The sequence below is a fragment of the Prunus dulcis genome, chromosome 1 (genome assembly GCF_902201215.1).
Source record: "Prunus dulcis chromosome 1, ALMONDv2, whole genome shotgun sequence".
NCBI classification, from domain to species: domain Eukaryota; kingdom Viridiplantae; phylum Streptophyta; class Magnoliopsida; order Rosales; family Rosaceae; genus Prunus; species Prunus dulcis.
In genome coordinates this window covers 39118486-39145498 of record NC_047650.1, presented here as the reverse complement: position 1 = coordinate 39145498, position 27013 = coordinate 39118486, and the positions used below count along the sequence as shown (strand labels likewise).

The 27013-nt window shown below is 35.6% G+C and overlaps 1 protein-coding gene across 1 annotated transcript; it reads left to right on the top strand.

Moving 5' to 3' along the window:
- Positions 1 to 4661: 4661 nt before the first annotated feature.
- LOC117619813 (putative disease resistance protein RGA3) lies at positions 4662 to 11797 on the top strand. Its single transcript, XM_034349857.1, has 5 exons — positions 4662 to 4786; positions 4874 to 6029; positions 8265 to 10755; positions 11589 to 11654; positions 11757 to 11797. The coding sequence occupies exons 2-5, from the start codon at positions 4896 to 4898 to the stop codon at positions 11795 to 11797; spliced, it is 3732 nt and encodes a 1243-aa protein (XP_034205748.1). The 5' UTR covers positions 4662 to 4786; positions 4874 to 4895.
- Positions 11798 to 27013: the final 15216 nt, after the last annotated feature.

Here is a 27013-nt window from a genome sequence, read left to right as displayed (position 1 = left end):
GTCTAAAACAATTATATAAAAAAATTCCCGCATCCCATTTTTGGTACCCACCCAAATTTTTGCACGACGAAACATATGTATTGGTCGCGCAAAGTTTTACGCGACAAAACATATTGGTCTCGCAAAGTTTTGCGCGACGAATATAGGAATATTGGTCGCGCAAAGTCTAAAAAAATTATTTTTTGAAAAAAAATTCCCGCATCCCATTTTTGGTACCCGCCAAAAATTTTAAATTTTTGTGCGACGAAAAATACATATTGGTCGCGCAAAGTCTAAAACAATTATATAAAAAAATTCCCGCGTCCCATTTTTGGTAACCGCCCATGGTCGCGCAAAGTTTTTGCGCGAACGAAATTTTTTGTATATTGGTTTTTTTTAAAAAAAAAATTCCCGCATCCCATTTTTTGTACCCGCCAAAATCTTAAAATTTTTGCCCGAGGAAAAATACATATTGGTAGCGCAAAGTCTAAAACAATTATATAAAAAAATTCCCGTGTCCCATTTTTTGTACCCGCCCAAATTTTTGCGTGACAAAAAATATTGGTCGCGCAAAGTCTAAAGTTTTTTTTTTTTTAATTTTAAAAACCCGCGTCCCATTTTTGGTACTCGTCCAAATTTTTTGAGTTTTGCACGACGAACTGTTGGTCGCGCAAACTTTTGAGAGACGAAAAATTGGTTCGTACCACAATATTTATAAAAATAATTGTTATGAATAATAAAAAATAAAAACATTTTATTTTATGATTTAAAATATAATTAAGGTGAAAGCTACTTAATAAATGTATATACTATTCAATTTCTTAAGTGTTATATGTACAAAATAAATAAATTTAAAGCTACTTAATAAATAAAAATATATACACACACACACACACACACACACACACACACACTTCAACGATCTAACCATAAGACTTGTTTGTATATACTTCAAGATCGTATACCCCAAAAATCACAAAAACAAACATTCAGAGATCTAGTAACGGGACAAAACTTTTCGATAGTTATAAATGAAAAATCACGATTTAACGGTTATTTTAACTCCGATTTTGATGATTTTTTTTACAGCTACACTCCTTGACCCTATATGAATACAATGACTGAATTTGATCTTCAATTTAAAACATTTGCACTAGTGGATACCACAAAATGTTATGTTATATTTAATGAAAGTATAAATAAACTCTTAATTGTTAGTGAATATATTGTTTTGATGGCATATGCATTCTATGAAACTAGTTTCAACGATCCAACCGTCAAACTTGTTTTTTTATACTTCGAGATCATATACGCCAAAAATCGGAAAAAATAAATATTCATAGATCAAGTAACGGGACAAAACTCTTCGACGGTTATAAATGAAAAATCATGATTTAATGGTTATTTTAACTCCGATTTTGATGATTTTTTACAGCTACACTCCTTGACCCAATATGAATACAATGACTGAATTTGATCTTCAATTTAAAATATTTACACTAGTGGATACCACAAAATCTTATGTTATATTTAGCGAAAATATAAATAAACTCTTAATTGTTAGTGAATATATTGTTTTGATGGCATACACATTCTACGAAACTAGTTTCAACGATCCAACCGTCAAACTTGTTTGTTTATACTTCGAGATCATATACGCAAAAAATCGGAAAAAATAAACATTCATTGATCAAGTAACGGGACAAAACTTTTCGATGGTTATAAATGAAAAATCAAGATTTAATGGTTATTTTAACTCCGATTTTGATGATTTTTTTACAGCTACAGTCCTTGACCCTATATGAATACAATGACTGAATTTGATCTTCAATTTAAAATATTTACACTAGTGGATACCACAAAATCTTATGTTATATTTAACGAAAGTATAAAGAAACTCTTAATTGTTAGTGAATATATTGTTTTGATGGCATATGCATTCAAAAAAACTAGTTTCAACGATCCAACTATCAAACTTGTTTGTTTATACTTCGAGATCATATAGCCAGAAATCGGAAAAAATAAACATTCAGAGATCAAGTAAGGGGATAAAACTTTTCGACGGTTATAATGAAAAATCAAGATTTAACGGTTATTTTCACTCCGATTTTGATGATTTTTTACTGCTACACTCCTTGACCCGATATGAATACAATGAAATAATTCGATCGTCAATTTAAAATATATATTTTCTAACAAAAACCCAATCCGAACAACAAGAATATATTTTTCTAATAAAAATCCGATCCGATCTAAAATAATAAATTTAAAGTTACTTAACAAATATATATACCGTTTAATTTCTTAAGTGTTATGCATACAAAATAAAAAACAAAAATAAATTGGTTTAGGTGACAAAATGTTTGGATTACGTCATGGAAAAATTTTTTAAAAATATTTTTTTATTTTTATAAGGACTTTGCGCGACGAAGTTTACTTTTCGTCGCGCAAAGTCACTTTGAGCGACGAATTATTTTTCGTCGCCCAAAGTCACTTCGCGTGAGCGACGAATTATTTTTCGTCGCGCAAAATTGGTCATGCAAGACTTTGAGCGACGATGTATTGTCGTCGCGCAAAAGTTTGTCGCGCGAAGTGACTTTTTGGCGACGAATTACTTTTCGTCGCGCAAAATTTGGTCGCGCAAGACTTTGCGCGACGATGTATTGTCGTCGCGCAAAAGTTTGTCGCGCAAAGTGGCTTTGGGTGACGAATTATTTTTCGTCGCGCAAAATTTGGTCGCGCAAGACTTTGCGCGACGATGTATTGTCGTCGCGCAAAAGTTTGTCGCGCGAAGTGACTTTGGGAGACGATTTATTTTTCGTCGCGCAAAATTTGGTCGCGCAAGACTTTGAGCGACGAAGTTTCACGTTTCGTCTCGCAAAGTGACTTTGCGCGACGAATAGTTTTTCGTCGCGCAAAATTTGGTCGCGCAAGGGGTTTTTTTTACTAGTGCGTAAGTTATCTGGCTTGTTAACAGACCCCATGCGTGGCGTTGGTAGTACCCGCGTATGGGGAGATTATGTGAAATACAGCGAAATGAATAAAGGTATTGGCTATGTGTGGAATTGGGTTTTAGGAAAGAACTACGTGTGGTTTGATCCCTTAGTGAAGGTAAGTAGGCAGCCTAAGGTTATTAAGTGCAGTTGCGGACATAGATGTGATTGTGTTAGGAGGTTAAAACCTCGTATATTGGGATTGGAAAAGTTTAAATGATACATGTTGAAATTTAGTAATCATAATTCATATTTGAATTTATCGTTTGCCTTGTTTAAGGCATGAATTGATTTGTTAGCATGCTTGGTAGTTGAGAATTATTGGAAGGCCAAAGGCCGTTTATGTGGATTGCATGAAATTATATTGTGCATGCTGCCAGTTGTGGATATTAAATGTGTTTTTATGCAGGTCGAAATTTTGGGAAATGTCCAATTTATAGGGGAGACTCTGTCGAAATTTTGCCAGAAAGTCTCGGTCTTTAGTATGTGGGCCTGGCATTGAGGTGATGTCGAGAATTCCACAGGATTCGTCCCGAGTTTCAGGAAATTTGGGACGGGTCCTTTCATCAATATATATATATATATATATTTATAGCAATTAAAGATTTAAATCTCTTCCAAAACGTTAAGGTATAATAATAATGCCACTTAAAATAGTCTGTAGGTTTTTTTATTTTCAAACACTTGCAATAATTGCCCAAACGTTAGCAACAAATTATAAAAATACAAATGTACCAACAATATTTAAAGCAGTTGCAATTGTACAGACAATATGAAAGCTTCAAACTGCATCTACCCAAAATAAATCGTAATTTTCATTTTGAAAATCCAATACAAATGCAAAAGCTTCAGTCAAAGAGTTAAAAGATATTAAAGCTAGGAATACGGGAAGAAAACAACTTTAACTTACAAAGGCTTTAGATTGTTATAAAAAATAGAGTTTTCCTCTTTTCATAAAGCCAAATACAAAACATTTATATTATAAATAACATATAAACAAATTGGAAATCTTTGAAGGTATAATGAAATTGAAGAAAACAAAATAATAGGTAAGTAAAAGGAAAATAAATAATAAGTAAGAAGGTGAGTTTGGTACGGTGAAACACGTCAAAGACGCTGTCCTAAAGCCTTTGTAGCCTCCCTACGTGCAGGTACTGATGGTCTACAAGACTGATACGACCCCTTGTACACAAACTCAAGATCCGCTATGAGCACGTTCACAGATAGATATAGGTATCCAAGTCACATAACCATTGCCCAAAATAATAACAATATAAAGTAGAGAATATATGTAAAAGTAGAAAAGGAAAGAATTAGAATGTGTATGTGATATTCTGATAATGTATTGTGTGTTATTGTGTGTGTTCAAATGTGAAGGAGGAGTGGCCTTTTATAGGCATCCAAAAACATGTAAACCAACCAAAAAATTAAGGCTTTCACCAACCAGAAATAAAACCTGAATATTAAATATTTATAACCCCACAATAAATAAAATAAAACAACCAAAATAATTAAATAAATAAAACGGTTAAATTTTAAAAACCTTTAAAATTCCAACATAAGGTGTATAGAGTAGACAATTTAAATATATAAAGTTACATTGGATGCTCTAGGAATAGATATTTAAACCGTCAGTGGTTGTTTTCATGCCTGATTAAAATATCAAAATGGTAGAGCCCAGCAAGACTTTTAAGTCTCCTCCTGAGAGTTAAAGAAGCTCCTCTACCTGTCTCTGCTTGCTATTGCTGTCTTGTATTGCATATCTGCATTCATCATCTCCTTCTCCTTCTACCTACGAGAGAAGCTCTGTGCCTGTGCGTCTTCATCCATCTTCAGTCTCTTCTTCTCGTTTCTTAATTAATTAACTAGCATTAATATGATCTGCTGTTTGTCTTGCGCAGGGTTACACAAGGAAACTAAGATATGGCAGTAGAATCTGTGCTTACTTTTGCGACCGAGGGAATACTGATGAAGCTGATTTCCCTTGCTGCTCAAGAAATCAGTCTTGCCTGGGGATTCAAAGCTGAACTAAACAGGCTTCGCAAAACACTGTCCACCATTGAAGGTTACTTAGCCGACGTTGCCCAGGGACCACAAGGTCGGAGCAAGTCCGTAGAAGATTGGGTGACGAATCTTAAACGCCTAGCTCAAGATGCAGATGATGTCTTGGATGAATTCAACTATGAACTTCTCCGGCGCAAAGTAGAAATCCGAAATCATATGAAGAAAAAGGTACTCAACTTCTTTTCACTCTCCAATCCGGTTGCATTCCGCCTTAAAATTGCACATAAAATTCAGAAGATCAATGCATCCTTGGTGAATCTCAAGAGTGAGGCTCCTATCATTGGACTAGTTTCCAAGAAAACAGATGCAGCTCCTCAAGGAATTAGAGGACGGATACAAACCGACTCACTCCTTGAAAAAGATGGAATCATTGTTGGAAGGGAGGAGGTCGTGTCAAACATAGTTACAACCTTGACCAACTCCAACATCAATCAAGAAAATATTGCTGTTATGGCCATTGTGGGAATGGCAGGCCTAGGAAAGACAACTTTGGCCAAGTCTGTATACAATGATAATTCAGTAATAAACTATTTTGAAAAAAGGATATGGGTGTGTGTATCTGAACCTTTTAACATCAATGTGATTTTGATCTGCATGTTAGAATCTCTTAACCCATCAAAAGCCACTGTAAGAGAAAATCAAGATGCACTGCTTAAATACCTTGAAGAAGAGTTGAGAGCGAAAAGATACTTGCTGGTACTTGATGATGTTTGGAATGAAGATTCGGAGAAATGGGAAAGTTTGATGAGCTATTTGTCAAAGTTGAATTCTGATCTAGGAAGCAAAATTATTGTCACTACCCGCAGTGTCAAAATTGCATCAATCACAGAAACACTTCCGCGCCCTAAATTGGAACTTCTATCAACAGATGAATGCTGGTCCATATTGAAACATGCAACTTGCTCAGATGGTAGTTCTGATATACCTCTTCATTTAGAGAGAATTGGACGGGAAATTGCTAAAAATTGTGAAGGCCTACCATTGATGGCAAAGGTACACATACATACATATATATATATATATATTTATATTTATATATTTATTTATTTATACAAGCATTGCTTACAGCAGGCATTTTTATTTATTTATAATTTTATAGATTGTTGGATGAGTTCTTGGCATTTAGGGATCATATCATGAATGTGTTACTTTGAATTGCATTGATGCATTTTCGTGTAGAAGGAAATAACAAGGTCTGAAGCTCTTTTAGTTTCATGTCATCATGACCATCACAATCTCTTTATTCACAATCACTTTATTAAATAGAAATTATCACTTTATTCCATTAGTACCCCACTGGTAAATATTGATATATGCAAATATTGCCTATTGGTGTGGTGATTCGCTAAAAACCTTGCTTCTAATAATTAATTTTGATTTACCTAACAAATATAAAATTAAGGGTTAAAAACCTTTTTGATCATTGGGTTTTGTGTGATTTACTAAATTTACAATTGATTCCATCAATTTGCTATTAAAAGATATTAAACTATTAAAAAATCAATTAAACATGATCTGTCGGTCGGCTTTTCCCAGGCATTATCTGTCGGTCAACAACAATACAAGAGATTCCCCCTTTCAAATCTTAAACAAGTATAACAAAAAAGTGCTATGAAAAAATCCAAACCCCATCGAAACCACCTTCTTTTTTTAGATTATTATACAATAAAACATTCAATCTCATATCCAAAAGTTTTGTTTGGTTTTGTTTTGTTTTTTTTTTTTAATGCATAGGCCACTTATAATACAATAAAATTTTCGTATGGGCTTGCGGGCCGGGGACTGTTAATAAAAGGGATTTTTAAATGATTTTATTTTATTTTTTGTCTCAGAAAATAAGGGATTTAAAAGAGAGAATCTGTTCGGTGCACAGTATTAAATATCGATATTATCGGCGATATTTCGCCGATAATTTCGTTTTTTTGAATGGGCGATATTTTAGCCCATATCCACTTAATTATCGTCAATATATCGATATTTTCGCGATAATATCGGAGGCGATAATTTCCTACTCATTCGTGCTTTATTTGGGCAATATATCGCGATATTATCGATAATATCGATAATATCGCGATTGAAACTAAAATACATTAAATTTGTTTAGAAATGGTGCTTTTGCCAACAAGGGGATTCGAACCAGTCTCAGCCACATCCAACTATTGGGCCTTAACCAACAGGCTGCGAATCAATTTGTTAACAATGTTACGACGTGTAATATTTATATGATCTAAAACGTTTTGCAAGCTAATATTATACAGGATATATTTCCATTTAGAAAAAAAAAAAATCCCTAATATTATTTTATTATGTTTAATTTAGGCATATGTTTAATGTTACGACTTGTAATATTTATATGGCCTTAAAAATTTATGCAAGTTAATATTATCTAGGATAAATTTCTATTTATTAAAAAAAAAATCCCTAATGATAAATTTAGGCATATGTTTAATTTTATTTATTATTTTATTATGGAGGTTTTTTTCTTTTTTTGTGGTTATATATTACGGAGTTGTATTATTATTCACTATTGAGTTTTAATATTGTTCATTATATGTGATACTAAGTTTTAACTTTAATAGGAATACTTTCTATGTGGTAGTAAGTTACTCATATATATATATATATATTTGGTCAAGCTCATATATCTTATCATATGCAATATATTGTAGTAAATTAATATAACTAAAAAATTGTGGTGTGTTTAATTTTCTTTCACTAATTACTATATATTTTCTAAAGACACGGTGTTTGTTAGGTCGCTAAATAATCAACTTAAATCACTCTAACCCACCATGCCATGCATTTTATTCCAGTTTTTTGTGATAAAATAATAGACAATTGACTAAATAAACATCCTCTAAAGTTTCAATAAAAATTTCCAAGTTTTTCTCACAATTTCCTTGATTTTTATTCAATTTTTATCGATATCGATATTTTGTCGATATTTCCATCGATATATCCGTGTTTTTGGACCACCGATATTTCCGAAACTCTCGATATTTTAGACCTTGGTTCGGTGCTAAACATAGGGGGGTTATGGCATGGGGTTGTTAATAAATCATTATTAATGGATAATTTTGCCGTTCAATTCAAATTTTGGGTTTTAGTTAGAAGTATGTGGGTTTTTGTCTAGACTATTTTAGGGGCTATATCTGGACGACTCTTCTTTAAATTGCTAATTATATTATCTACTAATTATTTGATAGAAATTCTCTAATCCATTACCAGGTTTTGGGAGGCATTTTGTGCTCTAAAAAGACTCCTGCTGAATGGTCTGAAGTCAAAGACAACAGAATATGGGACTTACCAAAGGCAGAAGATAGAATCATGTCAGTCTTGAAGTTGAGTTTCGATAATTTGGAATCACCGGCACTGAAGCAATGTTTTTCATATTGCTCAGTGTTCATGAAAGAAGCCAAGATGGAAAGAAATGACTTGATTCAACTTTGGATGGCTCAAGGATTCCTCCATCCTTCTCCTGAAAAAAGTAATCTAGAGATGGAGGATATAGGTAAAGAATATTTTGATATTCTATTCCAAAGATCCTTATTTCAAGATGCTAGACTGGATTATGCTGGCATTATTAAATACAAGATGCACGATCTCATACATGATCTTGCAGAACGTGTATCCGAAACTGGAAGCATGATGAGAGACTTCCATGAGGATGAAGATGTTGCAACTCCCATTATAGAAAGAATTCCAGAAGGAAGTAGTGGGAAATTGAGATCACTGTTTTCGAATGCTGAAGCACTACCTGGAAACATGTTGCCATGGTTTAAAGCTTTACGTGTCTTGAAATTATATGGGGCAAATATTGTGGAGCTTCCAAGTTCAATCAAAAAGCTGAAACACTTGAGATATCTTGACATTTCCTCTACGTGGATCTCCAGACTCCCAAATTCTATTGGCAAGCTATATAACCTACAGACATTAAGAGCAACAGACTGCCTTATTGTAGAATTTCCAAAAGAGGTGCAAAACTTGATCAACTTGAGACATGTTTATTGTGAAAAGGAAACGAAATTTCCAGTTGGGGTATTAGGGAGATTAACTAGCCTTCGAAAATTACCTTGCTCTTATGAGGATTCTGAGGTGATGGGTAGGGAAATTGAGGAGCTGGCTGTCTTGAATCAATTGAAGGGTAAATTGATTATTTGTAATTTGGAACATGTAAGGAATGGAGATGAGGCAAGGGTAGCTAAATTAAAGGATAAGAAAAACGTACGCGACTTGAAATTTGTATGGTCGGAAGATAGGTCAATAACAAACAATAATAATGAAGAGGATGTACTAGAAGGCCTCCAGCCGCATTCTGAGTTGGAAAGGCTAGAGATTCGATATTTCATGGGTACTAAATTTCCATCGTGGATGATTAAGCTTGAAAACTTGAAGGAGATTAAGCTTTTGGGGTGCAACAGATGTGAAAAAGTGCCGACACTCGGCCATCTACCTCATCTTACAGTTGTTTGGATTGGAGAAATGGATAATCTAAAATGTGTTGGAGAAGAGATTTATGGAAATGTTGGATTTCCAGCACTGAAAGAATTATACATTTGTTATTGCAATGAGCTAATTGAATGGATGGATGCACCAGAACAAGTCATGGTGTTTCCTTGCCTGGAGAAGCTGGAGATGTGGAAATGTCCCAAATTGAGAAAGGCTCCCAGTCATCTTCCATCTTTGAAGGAGTTGGTTGTATTCTATTGCTCTAGTCTACAATCTATTCCAGATTTAAACCTCTTCACATCCCTCCGTGAATTGAGAATAGAATATTGTGAGAGATTAGAAAGTTTGGTGAGCAGTGGGCCCTTCAATGTTGTGGAGTTGTTGACTATAACAGGTTGTAGTGGTCTACAATCTATTTCAGATTTAAACATCTTCACATCCCTCCGTGAATTGAGAATAGAAGATTGTGAGAGATTAGAAAGTTTGGTGAGCAGTGGGCCCGTCAATGTTGTGGAGTTGCTGACTATAACATGTTGTTGTGGTCTACAATCTATTCCAGATTTAAACCTCTTCACATCCCTCCGTGAATTGAGAATAGAATATTGTAAGAGATTAGAAAGTTTGGTGAGCAGTGGCCCCGTCAATGTTGTGGAGTTGATGACTATAACAGGTTGTAGTGGTCTACAATCTATTCCAGATTTAAACCTCTTCACATCCCTCCGTGAATTGAGAATAAAAGATTGTGAGAGATTAGAAAGTTTGGTGTTCAGTGGGCCCGTCAATGTTGTGGAGTTGCTGACTATAACAGGTTGTAGTGGTCTACAATCTATTCCAGATTTAAACCTTTTCACATCCCTCCGTGAATTGAGCATTGAATATTGTGAGAGATTAGAAAGTTTGGTAAGCAGTGAGCCCGTCTCTGTTGTGGAGTTGAAAATAAGAAATGCACCTAATTTAGAGAGTCAAAGTTTGGACAACCTAACGTCTCTCTCTCTGTTGGTAATTGGTAATTGTGGGAAATTAAAATATCCACCCACAGGTCTACATTGCTGCGCCAGTTTGAAGACATTGAAACTTGGTCGGTTCTGGGAGGAGCTCGATTCCTTCCCTGATTTCCATCTTGGAACCGGATCATCACAACTTCAAAAATTAGAGTTGAACGGGTGGCCCAAGCTCAAGTCTCTGCCTCAACAAATTCAAGACTTCACTTCTCTAACATCTTTGGTAATATGTGAATTCGATGGAGTGGAGGCTCTTGAGGATTGGTTAGGTAACCTTACATCCCTTACGACGCTGAATATTATCTTATGCAAGAAGCTGATGTATCTACCTAGTGTCACAGCTATGCGATGCCTCACCAAATTACGAACCCTAAATATTTGGCAATGTCCCCTTCTGAAGGAAAGATGCACCGAGGACAGCGCCCCAGAATGGCCCAAGATTTATCACATTCCATATATCAACAGTAATTTCTTCTTTCCTGAAATCAAATTTCTTTTTCAATCTTCACCTTTCTGTTTAACTAGAGTTTGTTCATTCTGAATAATTTCTCAAAGGAATAAGACTTGTTTATCCTTCTCCTTTTTCTTGTCAGTTCGATGACTAGACAGAAGACAAATTGACTCTATGCGTACAATGAATTCCTAAGAGCTCCAACTTTGACAGTGAAGAAATGTAAGCTTTGACACAGAAGTTGGTCTTCGTCTACAAGTTTCAGTAATATATGTTGTTCAGGAGTTTATCTGCATTCATTTTTCACTTTTGTTCAGGATTCTATTCCAATTCTATTAAGGATATATTCAAAATACGCTGTAGATGGGTTCACGGACTACGTACGTTTCTTCATAGGAAGGCCATCCACTACAACTAGAAAACATGACAAGAAAGAAAAAAAAATTGAAATTTAACTCGGTAGTTTGTTGGGTTTATAGCATAAAAGGCTTTCTTTTTTAGTGGGAGAGTGAAATTACAATTCAGCTCTAGCATGATTTCTGTACTTGTATGTTTGATTAGAATTACAATTATAGGTATTTATGACTCCATGATTGGTATTTATTTATGCATATGAATATTTTCTTAGGCATGCCGTTTGTCTTTGAGCAGGTACCCTTTCGTTTCAAGGCAATGCTTCTCGGTATTTGTGGATTCTTTATCACCACTTGGTTAGAGGTAATGTGTCTAGTCTGAGTAAATATTCTTGTCCATTGTTAATTTCAGTATTTCTGTTATATGAAGTTGATAAGGCTGAGCATTTTCGTTTTTTCTTTTCAGGGCCTGAAGGGGTGGGTAGAGAGAGAGATTTTGATATATAGAGAGGATTTATTTGCATCGTAACAACTTAATTGAGATAGAACAAAGAAGAAGAAGGACAAAAAATGCAGGACTTTTTCACATTTTGAACCTACATTTTTTAGCATCCAAGGACAAAAAAATGAAGTGGAGTGGAGTTCGTTGTTTCTTTGAATGCTATGACAACCATTGACAAATATTTAAGTCTTAAGCATCAGTCTCATTACCATTATTGTTCTGACATAGCCTGTTCTCTAATGCTGGGATGCGTGTATAACTTTTGTTGGTTGGCATGTCAACCCATTTCTTGTCTGTAATTGATATGACCTTCTGTTGCAATTTATAGATGATAGTTGCAAGCTTTGTACTACGGTATGTCGAACCTCCTCCAAGCATAGTGGATTGACGGGTGTCTTCCTCTATGACTATGGTACAGATTTCGAGAGGGGTCGGGACAGGATTAAGAGCAAGAATAAGGCTACGGACACCATCATACTGTGGATAATGTCCTCCAAGAAAATCATAAACTCGATCGACTTCAACTTCTTTCAGACGACGAGCCCCATCATCAGCACAACTAAACTCATGTGGACGCAGACAATCAATCTCCTGCCAGATAACATGGAGTTTTTCATAGAACACTTTGACAGATTCACCATTCTGGCATGTAAGTGTGGACTGCCGTCGAAGTTGAAACAGCCAAGACCTATTCTGAGTCACAATAGAGGTCTTTCGGGCAGCCTCCCATATATCAAAAGCAATATCACCATGTTCAAACAAGGCGCGAATTGGCTTAGTCATGGAATTGAGAAGCCATGACTGCACTAGACAATTATCTTCTTCCCATTCGACATAGGCAGCAAAATCTTTAGACGGAGCAGGCTTCTTCCCACCGATCCAACTTGCCATACGACGACTAGTAATTGTAATACGAGCACCACGAGACCAAGAGGCATAATTGGAGCCATCCAATTTGTCAGAAGTAATCAGGGTAGAGTAATCGCGCGAGGGACGTTCCTCCTTTGTTGTAGACGCACTAGCACCCACCACGACTTTGAGATCATCACCCATGATAGCAGCGAAAAAAAAATCACAACACGAAGCAGATATGACAAACACAGCACAAGCACGGGCACAAGAACCCTAAAAGGAATCAGGGCACACAATAGAACATGAGTGGGCACAACACACATAGGTCATCAGAAAACCGGCTCTAATGCCAAGTCAAACAATATGGGTAGAATATTTTCATATGTATTTCATTCTCCGAAATGAGGTATTTATAATACAAGGTTACAAACCCTACTAGGAAATAAGAAAAGTCCTAATCACATAATATTTATACAAAAGGAACTAAATAAAAATCCTAATAGAATAAGAAGGAAATATCTTAATAGAACTAGGATATCTCGCCAACAAATCGTTTAGATGACATATTTTGGCCAAGCAAAAACGACTCCCATTGTGCTTGCAACAGCTTTCTAAATCATATTAAAAAGGAACAAAATGTGTTTATTGTTATCTTTTGTGAAGCATTTTTAATAGGAATTTACAGAGAGACCATTAAAGAGAAAAATGTCCCAGTTGTAAAAAATTACCTCCATTCCAGTTGGAACTTGATCTATAATTATTTTGGCTTAGTTTGTAGTTTCTTAGTAGGTAGGTAAATACAATACTTATATTATAGATCTTGGACAAAGTGCTCCAAGATCTAAAAGAAAGGGCGGAATAAAGATAATATTTCGGAAGAAGAAGTTGGGGGACTATGACCCCTTCTATGTTCCTAATGTACATCATATCATAATGGTTGTAAACAATTGTTTTCGTGCCCAACTCTAGTAACCAAAAATGTTTTTAACCCTTTCGTTTTTACACTCTGTTTATTTTTCCTGTTTTGCCAAGAAATGCATGCGGTAATACAAGCACCACGGTATAAAGTAGACAGTAACAGCTGTCCAGGTGTCGTCTAATTATTCGTCCCTGTGAGAAAACTAAAATTGTATACTCAAATTTTTTTTTTTTTTGGTCAATTACATTGATGTTATCCAACTAGCATAATAAGAGGATGAGAAGTACCACTGTAATATTGGGAGTGGAATTATATTTCTCTTTGTGGTGTTTACACTGACAGAATTTCTCCTCAGATAGACTCCACTCTTTCTCTTCTCTCTGACTCTCACTCTATTCTCTTCTCTCTTTCGTATGTGTTTACAAGCAAATATAATGCCTATTTATAGGCAAAGCAAATGGCTTTTAAGGGAGACATAATGATTTCTCCCCAACATCATTATCCCATCTTTTGACTAATACCTTCTAGCTTTATCTCCATCTTTTGACTAATTGCCATCTAGTTTTACCTATGTGGGCTTCATTTCTTTATAACACTCCCCCTTGAAGACCACATGTCCCTAGATTGGTTGCCTCATTAAAACCTTGCTTGGAAAAACCCAGTGGGAAAAAACCTAAGCGAAGGAAAAAGAGTACAACTTTATTTGGGACATAAGGGTAATGCACTCATGTTGCCTCGTTAAAACCTTGCTAGGAAAAACCCGGTGGGAAAAAACCCTAGTCGAAGGAAAAAGAGTACAACGCGCATATGTCCTGTGTTAGAGGACTCTTGAATGCTCCCCCTGATTTTGCATGCTCCAACTTGATTGCTTGCAGAGTTGTCGTAATCCGATGCCATGCACTAACTTTTGGAATGTACATTTCGGCAATGATTTAGTGAAGAGATCTGCCAGGTTATCGCTTGAGCGGATTTGTCTGACTTTGATTTCTTGACTCTTCTGGAGCTCATGTGTATAGAAAAACTTTGGTGATATGTGCTTGGTCCTGTCACCCTTGATATACCCTCCTGTGATCTGAGCAATACAAGCTGCATTGTCCTCATTCAGAATTGTTGGAGTGTCTGTTGCTGAGGGTAGGGCACATGTGCTTCGGATGTGATGGATCACCGACCTTAACCAAACGCATTCACGACTGGCTTCATGGAGGGCAAGTATTTCTGAGTGATTGGAAGATGTGGCCACTAATGTTTGTTTTGTTGAGCGCCATGAGATTGCAGTTCCTCCACATGTAAATACATACCCAGTCTGTGATCGTCCTTGATGTGGATCAGAGAGATATCCTGCATCAGCATAACCAACAATACTCTGGGCGTTGGTCGATTCACTGGAATAGAATAACCCCATGTCTGTTGTCCCACGAAGGTATCGTAGAACATGTTTGATGCCGGTCCAATGTCGCCTTGTTGGAGCAGAACTGTACCTTGCTAACAGATTTACTGAAAATGATATGTCTGGTCTGGTACATTGTGCTAGGTACAATAAAGCACCTATTGCACTAAGATATGGTACTTCTGGACCAAGGACCATTTCATCATCCCCTTTTGGACGATATGGGTCTTTCTTAGTGTCAAGCGATCGAACGACCATTGGAGTGCTAAGTGGATGGGCTTTATCCATGCCAAACCGTTTCAATACTTTTTCAGTATAAGTTGATTGATGCACCAAAATTCCATTAGCATTGTGCTCAATCTGCAAGCCAAGACAATATTTTGTCTTTCCAAGGTCTTTCATCTCAAACTCACGTTTGAGATAATCAGCAGTCTTTTGAAGCTCTTCAGAAGTTCCAATTAGATTCATGTCGTCGACATATACTGCCACTATCGCAAATCCAGACTCTGATTTCTTAATAAACACACATGGGCAAATAGGATCATTTGTGTATCCTTCCTTCAGTAAATACTTACTGAGACGATTGTACCACATTCGTCCAGATTGTTTTAGCCCATATAATGATCTTCTCAATTTAACTGAGAACATGCCCCGTGGTTTATTTCTGGCTGCTTCAGGCAGCCTGAATCCTTCTGGAACTTTCATGTATATATCTGTATCCAATTCTCCATACAAATATGCGGTAATGACATCCATGAGTCTCATTTCAAGTTTTTCTGAAACCGCCAAACTTATTAAGTAACGGAATGTAATTGTGTCCATTACTGGAGAGTACGTTTCCACATAATCAATTCCAGGCCTTTGTGAAAAACCTTGCGCAACGAGTCGCGCTTTATACCTTGAGATCTCATTTTTCTCATTGCGCTTTCTTGTAAATACCCACTTGTAACCTACAGGGTTCACATTGGGTGGAGTTGGAACAATATGTCCAAAAACACTCCTTTTTTTCCAAAGAATTTAATTCTGCCTGGATTGCATCTTTCCACTTAGGCCAATCTTGCCTCTGTGTACATTCATTAATAGAGCACGGCTCAATATCATCATCTTTTATGATCTCAGCAGCCACTGAGAATGCAAATATATCATCGATGATCATCTCATTTCTACTCCACAATTCATCAGTGGACGTATAATTTATGGAGATTTCTTGACTTTCAGGTACGATTGCCACTCCAGGGGCACTTGTCTCACCAATGACGTTTTCCTTTTCAAGAAGTACCTGTCCCTCTTTGGGGGCATTTGAATTATGAATTGTGGGCTCTCTATTTATTTCATTTGGATTCATTTTGTCCATCAACTTCCTCTTTCGAGGAACTGAATCCTTTGAGCCTAGTGGTCTGCCACGCTTTAGGCGTGCAGCAGATGAACCATTTGCTGGCACATTGCTTTGTCCATTATGGACATCAATCCGTGCGGGTGCATTTGCAGCTGGGATATGAGATTTTGTCACCTTTGCTGCATCATTAAATGCATCTGGCATCTGATTTGCAATACTTTGGAGGTGAACGATCCTTCTCACTTCGTTTTCGCATTGAGCAGTATGAGGATCGAGATGAGACAATGTGGATACATTCCATGATAATTCATGTCGTTTTTCAGGAATGAGTTTGCCTTGTTCTTTAGACACAGATTTTTCTCCCCCTAATGGTGGGAAGATTGTCTCATCAAAATCACAATCCGCAAATCGTGCGGTAAAAATATCACCCGTCAGGGGTTCCAAGTATTTGATGATAGATGGTGAATCAAAACCAACATAAATTCCCAATCTGCGTTGAGGGCCCATCTTAGTACGTTGCGGTGGTGCAATGGGCACATATACCGCACACCCAAAAATTCTTAAATGTGAAATGTTTGGTTGATTTCCCAATACGAGTTGTATTGGAGAATATTGATTGTTGGCGACGGGCCTCAATCGCACAAGTGATGCTGCATGTAAAATGGCATATCCCCAAGCAGAAATTGGCAACTTTGTTTTCATTAGCAAAGTGCGTGCTATCAATTGAAGGCGCTTAATTAAAGCTTCTGCCAAGCCATTTTGAGTATGCACATGGGGAACAGGATGTTCAATATCAATGCCTAGTGACATGCAGTAGTCATCAAAAGTTTGAGATGTAAATTCACCAGCATTATCGAGTCTGATTGACTTAATGGGATAATCTGGGAATTGGGCTCGTAATTTAATTATCTGAGCCAAAAGCCTAGCAAATGCCATATTCCGAGTAGATAAAAGACAAACATGTGACCATCGGGTAGATGCGTCCACCAAGACCATAAAGTACCGAAATGGTCCACATGGGGGATGAATAGGTCCACAAATGTCCCCTTGAATTCTCTGCAAAAATGATGGAGACTCAACATCAACCTTTGGTTGTGATGGTCTGATCACCAACTTCCCTTGTGAACAAGCTTGGCAAAAGATGTCACTTGATAACATAATGTGTTTAGTCAACAAGGGATGTCCTTTAGAGTTGGTGATGATCCTGCGCATCATGGTGGATCCAGGATGACCCAACCTGTCATGCCAAAGCTTAAAAGCATTTGAGTCAATGGACTCTTGGTCCATGACACTATGTGCCTCAATTGTCCGTATGGTTGTATAATACAACCCTGATGAGAGCTCACAAAGCTTCTCCAGTATACGCTTTTGGGTATCACTGGAGGTAATGCAAAGATATTCCATGTTTTCCTCTTTCTTTGTTTCAACATGGTAGCCATTCAAACGTATATCTTTGAAACTCAACAGATTCCTTCTGGAGTTAGATGAATACAAAGCATCTGAAATAGACAGTATTGTTCCATTTGGTAACATAATTTGGGCTATTCCTGAGCCTTCAATCAGATCTGCAGGACCTGATATGGTTGTTACCTTTGCTTTTGTAAGCATTAATTTTGAGAAATACTTCCGATCTTGAAGGATCGTATGAGTAGTCGCGCTGTCTGCGAGACAAATATCTTTGCCATAGCCTTTGTTTTGAGGGCATCCATAATTTACATCCATGCCACCAAATAAGTAAAATAAGCTGAATCAATAAAGAAGAAAACATTACCACTTTTATTGGATTGAAATTTAAACAACACTTCAGCTAATACAAATAGTACATTAAGGAATTTAATCTAATTCGGACTCATAAGCTTCATTCCCTCTTTTAGTAACAAAATCAGAAACATCCAGATGCGTCTTGTTTAGCTGACGTGATATTTCTGATGAGCCATCTGTGGCTGGCGGAGCATGATCAATGTAATTTATCTCCACTTTCCTGTTCTTAAGTGAAGCTTGATAGAGATCCGCCAAATGCTTGGGCGTACGACATGCGCGCACCCAATGTCCCTTTGCACCACATCTGTGACAAGGGCTTTCAACATTTCTAGGCACATGGCTCATCTGTGCCTTTCCCTTATTACGGGATGCATTTTTGCCATTCGTGGATGGACCGCTCCTTGGACCTAAACCCTCTGAACGAGCACCACGATTTTTTCTATTTCCTTGCCAGTGGCCACGCTTGCCCCATCGCCCACGTTTGTGGATATTACCACGAGATGAAGTGGCATTCACTTCCTGAGATGCAGCATTTATTTCAGGAAGTGGTGCTGAGCCCGTTGGGCGAGATTGGTGATTCTTTAATAAGAGCTCATTATTCTGCTCAGCTAACAAGAGGCAAGATACAAGTTCCGAGTACTTCTTGAAACCGCTATGTCTGTATTGCTGCTGAAGGAGGACATTTGAAGCATGAAAAGTGCTCAGAGTTTTTTCGAGCATATCCTCCTCAGATATATTTTCCCCACATAGCCTCATTAATGAGGTAATTCTGTGCATAGCAGAGTTATACTCGGACACTGACTTGAAATCTTGAAATCTCAAGTGAGTCCATTCGTATCTAGCTCTTGGGAGAGTCACCATCCTCTGGTGATCGTATCTTTCACCTAGAGCTTTCCATAGAACCAACGGTTCATCAACCACCACATATTCGCTCTTCAGCGCTTCATGGATGTGGCGGCGAAGAAAGATCATGGCCTTCGCATTCTCTTCAGGCGAAGCATCATTCTCATCTACAATTGTTTGTCCGAGGCCATTGGCTCGTAGATGAATTTTGGCATCCAGGACCCATGATAAATAGTTGTCCCCGGAAAGGTCCAAGGCAGCAAACTCTAGTTTTGCCAAATTTGCCATCCAAAACTTTAGGCTCGAGATCTGGGACATTAAGCCACTTATTAATAGGAATTTCAGGCCCTCATTATTCAGGTATATTAATTGATGATAAAAATAAAGTGCTATGAATTTGCTGGTATGGACGATAAACCCGCACCATACCTTAAATAAAATTAAATGTGCGGTAAAGTAAATTCATAAAGTAAATTGCTTGCTGTATGGACGTTAATTCCGCACCATACTTTAAATAAAAGTAAATATGCGGTAAAGTAAATTCATAAAGTATGAGGGTTAATTCCACATCATACTTTTAATAAAAGTAAATGTGCGGTAAAGTAAATTCATAAAGTATGAGGGTTAATTCCACATCATACTTTTAATAAAAGTAAATGTGCGGTAAAGTAAATTCATAAAGTATGAGGGTTAATTCCACATCATACCTTAAGTAAGAGTAAATGTGCTTGTATGGGCACTAATTCTGCTCCATACTTTTTAAATAAAAGTAAAGGCAGCTGTGTGGACGATAAACCCGCGCCACACCTTTAAATAAATATTGCCGTATGGGTAATAAACCTACACCATACCATAAATAAAATAAATGTGGGGATAAAAACCTCCACCTAATATATATGAAGTGCATAATATATCATATATTGTGGGCAATATAACTGCGCCACTATTCAAGATATAATAGATGGGTTTTAAGATCACACCATCATTTTATTACAATAATTTGTGTTACAACGCGATGGGTAAAAAAAAAAATTACACCACCATAAAATAACAGGACGGATTAAACAACATAGAAATTACAAATTACGTTACAAAGAAGTAAATTAAACAAGCATGGATTAAACAACATAGAAATTGTGAGAACACAAAAAAAAAGTTTGCATGTCGTTGTAGTAGTAAAGTGAGAGTAGACATATGACAGAGAGGAGACAGAGAAATAACCACATAGTGTTGAGTTGGAAAAATTTCAGAAATAAAAGGAGAGACTATCGTGCTGATAACGTGTTATAAAACTAGAATAATAAGAGGATGAGAAGTACCACTGTAATATTGGGAGTGGAATTATATTTCTCTTTGTGGTGTTTACACTGACAGAATTTCTCCTCAGATAAACTCCACTCTTTCTCTTCTCTCTGACTCTCACTCTATTCTCTTCTTTCTTCCGTATGTGTTTACAAGCAAATATAATGCCTATTTATAGGCAAAGCAAATATAATGCCTATTTATAGGCAAAGCAAATGGCTTTTAAGGGAGACATAATGATTTCTCCCCAACATCATTATCCCATCTTTTGACTAATACCTCCTAGCTTTATCTCCATCTTTTGACTAATTGCCATCTAGTTTTACCTATACCTATGTGGGCTTCATTTCTTTATAACATAAATTTCTTTGTTGGATTCGGGGCAACATATGTATTTTCGTGTCAAAAGATTGTTTCCTCTTCCACACGGGAATTGGAAAGTGATGATAATACGTTATATTTTGGGACCAAGAAAAACAAAGATTCGTTACTCCAATCAGGCCAAAGCACCACAGCAGGCACGTGCAATCGTGACAAACTGTCAAATTTGGTAGTACCATGTAAGTCGAGGACCATTCTGAACATTTTGGACCCCATGTGTGATCTATCACTGTTTTTTATTTAAAATAATGAAGTTGGCTGAAGGCCTAAATAATTGTTGGATCAATTCAATTTGGCTGAAAGCCTAAATAATAGATCAACTTTAAATTCATTTTTATCAGTATCTAGTTTTTTTTTTTTTTTTTTTCCAAGCTCACATGTTTTATCTTATTGTTGTTTAGAAAAGGTTTTGAGTTTAAGTTTTAGTATCCGTGTAGTGTGTGTGAGTTTAATAATATTATCGCATCCTCTCAATAAGAAATATCTTTAAAAAAATGTTATTATCTATATACATTTTAAAGTTATTATTTTATATATGTAGATATATATTAAATTACTAAAGTCCCACACATAAGAATTCAGTTATGGGTCTAACCAAATAGCCTACTCTCCTTTGACATAGCCATCAGAGAGAACCTTGCCCATGATAGACCACCTCCCGCCGCCCTAAAGTCTCAATCGTGAAAACTTCCCCCCCCTAAAAGTAGGTGGATTGCAACACATGGGCCTCGCCTATTTTAGTGTGTTATGAAGGCACACCTGTGGTAGGAATCTCAAGGGCTATTTTGGTCTTTTTGTATTGTGATGAGATAAAACTTATCTAATAGTTAGGTTATAGTCTGTTAATTAGATAGGAATTTATGTTAAGTGTTAGTTTTGTGTTGTTAAGTATTAGTTTCTGTTGTTGCTTAGCCAATAAGCACTATATTAGGAAGCTTTCAGTTCAATTAATTTTTAGACTTGCAATCATTCTATAAAAAACATCAATTATAGTTCTGATTTTTTGAACATTGAGTTAAGGTTGAAGAGGTTTTATCATTTGATAATCTCAAAGACTGTTTTTGGTCTTTTAATATTGTGTTAAGGTGACACTTATTTAGTGGTTTTGTCGTAGGTTTGTTAATTAGTAGGAATTTCTGTTAAGTGTTAATCTCTATTGTTTCTTAGCTGATAAGCAACTATATTAGGAAGCTTTCAACTCAATTATAGTTTTCAGGTCTACCATTCTGAAAAACAATCAATACTACTGGTCAGTGGCGAAGTTAGGATTTCATGTGTGTGGGGGCCTCTTATAAATTATAAAAAATAAAAAATTCGAACTCACAATACATACAAAAAATAGTCTATATAAATATATATATATATATATATCACATATGTCAAGAATTATATTGGTTATTGGTTGCAATCATAATTGTTCTCGACAAAGGGATAGACAAATATATTCCAAGCAAGAAAAATTGCAAGAGATAGACAAAGAGTAGCGATTTAGCAAATATCTTTAAAGCTTTTTCCCCCATTAAACCCAATAGAAAGAAGAGAAAAAAAATCAAAAATTCCCAAATTAAAAAAAAAACCTTAGGCCCCTTCATGCATTCATATCATACATGAAAAAAATATTGACTAAGTATGAAAAATGGTTTTTTAGAATAATCATTTTCTCAAGATAATTTTTGGCGGCTTTTATTCCTTACACATCAAATAAAAAAAACTTGATTTTATGGGATTTTAGTATGAAGTATATATTGACTTAATGAGCCATCATTTTTAGCCTAAATCGTATTTTACACGAAAACTGATTCATATTTTGATTTGGTGGGAATTTAATTTTCTAGTATTTTTATTTGAATCCAAATAGGGGTACTTCCTTATTTACATTGTAAAATTAAGTAAATTGAGTAATATAAAAATAAATTAAAGTAAAAGGACAGAGACATTTACTTAAATGTTGAAAATGAAAATAAAGTAATCTGTACACCTGGAGTGCACCACTACCAGCTGAGTAAGTGAGCAATTTGAACTATAGGTCTGCTACAACGCATGTGGGTACATATCAAAACGTAAAGTATTTGAAATAATATATGTACATATAGAAATACATAACAGTATATTACTTTTAAAATATAAAAAAACTTGAGTGGGGGTCGGGGACCACACTGGTCCCAATGTGGCTCCGCCCCTGCTACTGGCAGAGGAGATATCAAACCTAGAACCTTGGATGCAAGAGTAAATATTCTTATGCTTATCTTCGTCTTTTTCCACCTCCAATATCACTTGTATACAAAGATAAAAAAAATAAAAAAGAACTCAAGCTGCCACAAAATTCACTTTAAAAAAATACTTTAGATATCCTCTAAACATACGATTTAAAGTAAGGGTCTTTTGATATAGGTCCAATTTTGAGTTTGCACTATGAATGCAGTTCACCTATCTTCTGACATAGAATTAGGTCCAGCGACTCAATAGGCTAGCCAAGTATGCAAAGCCTTGGCCACTATTTTTGAAACATTTACACATATTGTCATTGTACAATCAATCCTCTAAATTTTATTAATTACTACAATCAATAAATTAGTATCACATTTTTACAATTTATCAAATGCTTTCAACCAATGAATTCCTTATGGTGAGGTATATATGTCTTTGGGTGGTTTGATTTACCTACTTTGCAGGTTTGTGTATGCCTCCTTCATAGGTATTTTCATATCATATATCGCCTCCATAGGTAATTAACATTCATATGCATACCTCCTCCGTAGAAAAATTACCTTCATATGTATACCTCCTCCATAGGTAATTTACCTATTCATACCTAATTAATATTCATGTATATTCCTAGTCCATAGATAATCATACCTCCTCCGTAGGATTGTAAGAAGAAAAAGAAGGAAGAAGATGAACAAGATTAAGAAGAAAGATTACAGGAAATTTATTTATTTATTATTTTGGTATCAGCGCATGTTTATGAGATTTTCAAAATTAAAATGGATAGACAAGAAAATATTTTATAAATTCAAATCATAATTAACTAAAAGGTCAAATATAGTAATTATTGACCTAATCAGTCTTCCACGATTTAAATCATAAGGGCATAATTGGTACATAAAAATAAATTTAAAAAGAAAAAATATATATGATTACATCATAAAATTAGAGAAAAAAATGTAATCCTATGTGGCATTGAAGTCATAGGACTTGAATTACTAACAATACGTGTATAGATTGCACCCAAATTCTATCATAAGAATTGAACTTATATCGAATTATTTATTTAAAGTAATATTTGTTGTATCATATATTTTGATTGGTTCATGTAGATAATCGTAACTTAGCCACAATAAGGGGTGGGGGGAGGGCGTTATACACGCAAAATGCATGTGTGGACACAATGGATAGAAATGATTATATCTTAAGGACAAATCATGTAGTTGAGCGTTTGTATTCTTAATTGCTCTCTTATGCAACAAATGCATGAGATGTTAAGGGAGTGCAAATCGTACTTGTTTTCTCCTCCCAATTCAAGGATATGATATATTTCATCGACGGAGAATAATAAATAAATAATACATAAATGAATTGATAACAGTAAATAATTGTACTAGATGCTGTTTATATCCAATGAGAGTATATCAACCATCCACAAAATATTCATCTAGAATTGATGGTAGATACGTACATTCATCCACTGTTTATCGTTTAGGGTTTACCGTTTACAACATAGCCGTCATGGTAGAGTTCAAAGGCTATTCAAGTTGCTGCTACTCTCATGGCTACTGAGACTTTCGCTTCTTCAATGGCTTTACAAATTGCTTCTTTCGTTGAACGGAAATGCTATAATGAGGGGTTGAGCGCACATATTTGTTGGATATGGATTGGCATTTCTTCTTGAGGTGATAAAAAATCCTTCACAATAATATTGCTGATTGAAATGTAGCCCACCCAATCCACCAATCTTGGGTTTCAGATTGGACTATAAGGTTAATATTGAAAGCCAACTTTTCATACTTAGACCCAACCCAAGTAGAGCAAAATGCCTACTCTCATTGGGACTAGCCCAAGAATTCATCACAGTTTTTATTTTAGTTTCTAAAAAAATTCACCTTTTATTCTGGAAAAAAACAACAAATTTTCAATTTTACACTCATTTCTTCTTCTTTTTTCCCAAATTAATCGGTTTGTAACTTGAAGTCGTTAAGAGAATTTATCCAAAATCCCAAGACCAACGTGTGACTAGATAGGCTGGAAGTTGGAACTCACAACAAATTTTATTCTTTCCTACTTTTTATCTTTTTTATATATGTAAATTTAGCCCACATCATTACCAACTCTAGCCCATCTTCTCTAACTCCAATCTGTACGAAAAACCTAGTTTGTCCAACAATGTTTGATATTAAAAACAAAAACAAAAAAGAAAACGAAATCAAAGCATTGTTGTTCACGTGATATGCATCTCTTAACTCTAAAGAAGTTCACATCTTAGCTTAGCTTACCTTCCTTAAAAATTTCTCCTGTAAACCCTAGGTCTTGCTCTTTGGTCCTTACACCAAACTGTTCTGTACTTTTTTATCCAGGGACCACCTCTCAAATTATGAAAACTTATTGGGCCCCCCAAAACCCCTATCTGGTGCAGTTTTTTTCATCTGGTGGGCATTGTTTGTCCAATTTGAACAAAAGAAGAAAAGGGAAAGAGAGCCCCATACATACCCAATCCCGTAGAGTGTTCTTTTTTACTGTTTCTGAGCTTCACAGTAATTTTTAAACTTTGTACTGCAAGCGACTGCTGCCGCATCAATCAGTGCATGTGCTTTGCGTTTTGTTTGTTGTTAGAACTTGACAAGGTAAAAGTCTTGATGGGATTTGAATTCTGCATGGCAATGAAGGAGAAAAATGGTTAGTGTTTCTGAGTGAGCTGTTGTTGGGGGACCAGACTGAACCAGTGGACCAGTACTGCTTGTTTGTTCCATCATCAAGAATTATGAATTATGGGGCATCTTTGTATCACATCACAGATCATATTAAAGAAAGAGGAATCGAACCTAAAATCACATGAATGTTCTATTTTATCTCAACGCTTATAACTTATTTCTACATTAATTTTCGATACATATCCACACACTTTAGCACTAAAACATAAAGACAACGAATTTCGACCTCTCTCACTTCTGAGCCATGTATATTTGAAATGAAGAATAATTATTGTTATCTGTCCAAAATAATAATAATAATAATTGTTGTTAACTCATGTAGCCTAAATAGTAACCCACATGCCTCGAGGGAATTTCTTGGAGCTCTAAATTCTAAAACTCTAAAATCAAACTCTTTTTTATTTTTATTTTCAAAAGGGTTATTGAAAGATTGGTCCAACACAAATCTCAAAAAGGTCTTATAAAATTGGAAATGAAAGGCCTAAAATTTGAATCACATGTGGTCATGTGAGTAATGTGCTCATGTGAGTACTTACTAGTTAATTATATTGACATATAAGACAAAGGAAAAACATGCGTATCTGAATCAGATATTCAGAAACATTCCTTGGAAGCATGCTTGATGAGCAGTATTGACTATCATACACCTATAATAATCTCTACTCAGATCTGGTAATTGCTCTCTCTCACACACACACACACATGTATAATAGTTAATACCAAAAGTCCAACTTACTCTTTTATTTCTTTTATGCGAGGTAAAGGGTAATAGGCAAGAACAAGTGTAATTTAGTACTCAAACTAGCTATAGTTCCGATTCATTAGAATTTAGGGCATGTTCACTCACCTAGAAAAGGAATGAGACTCATTTCCATTCATGACCACTCATTTGTTTACTTGCATGTTGGGAATGAAAAGTGATGCGAAGCTCACATATATTCATGACTTTGATTCCTGATATAGGGGCAATGACATTCCGGAATAGGGAAGGTGGTATTGGTAATCAAATTGGTTTTCATTCTGATTCTTAACAATAGTAAACAGATTTAATCAGAATTCGTTTTGTTTTCATTCTGATTCCTAATAGTTAGTAAACAACTTAATTGGAATGCTTGACTCGGATTCCAAGTTAATCCGATTCCTGAATAATCTAATTCATGTGTATCCCAATTCCTGATTCCCTTAGTAAATAACTTATAAGGAGTCAATACCATTCTTATTCCTGATTCCCTTTTGTTTTCTTATAAAGGTGCCTAAACTTTACTCTTTTTTTTCTTTTTCTTTTTTGTATTGGCAACTGGAAAATTTGTATGATCATGACTTACTCATTAAATACCATGTCTTAAAAAAGATTTTTTTAAATATATTTTTTATTTATAAAAGTCAATATAATTTTATTAGATCAATAAAAATAAAGAATACAAAGGACAAAGACTGTAAAAGTAACCATCCTAATAACAATATGGCAACCATGGGTAAAACTTCTCTAGTGACTTGAGTGAGTTGAAAAATTGA

Excerpts from the sequence above, each read along its gene's own strand:
- LOC117619813 (XM_034349857.1), top strand. The coding sequence starts at position 4,896 with ATGGCAGTAGAATCTGTGCTTACTTTTGCGACCGAGGGAATACTGATG. Across the intron at positions 6,030-8,264 it reads GCCTACCATTGATGGCAAAG|GTTTTGGGAGGCATTTTGTG; the intron begins GTACACATACAT and ends ATCCATTACCAG. Across the intron at positions 10,756-11,588 it reads GGCTCTTGAGGATTGGTTAG|GTACCCTTTCGTTTCAAGGC; the intron begins GTAACCTTACAT and ends GTCTTTGAGCAG.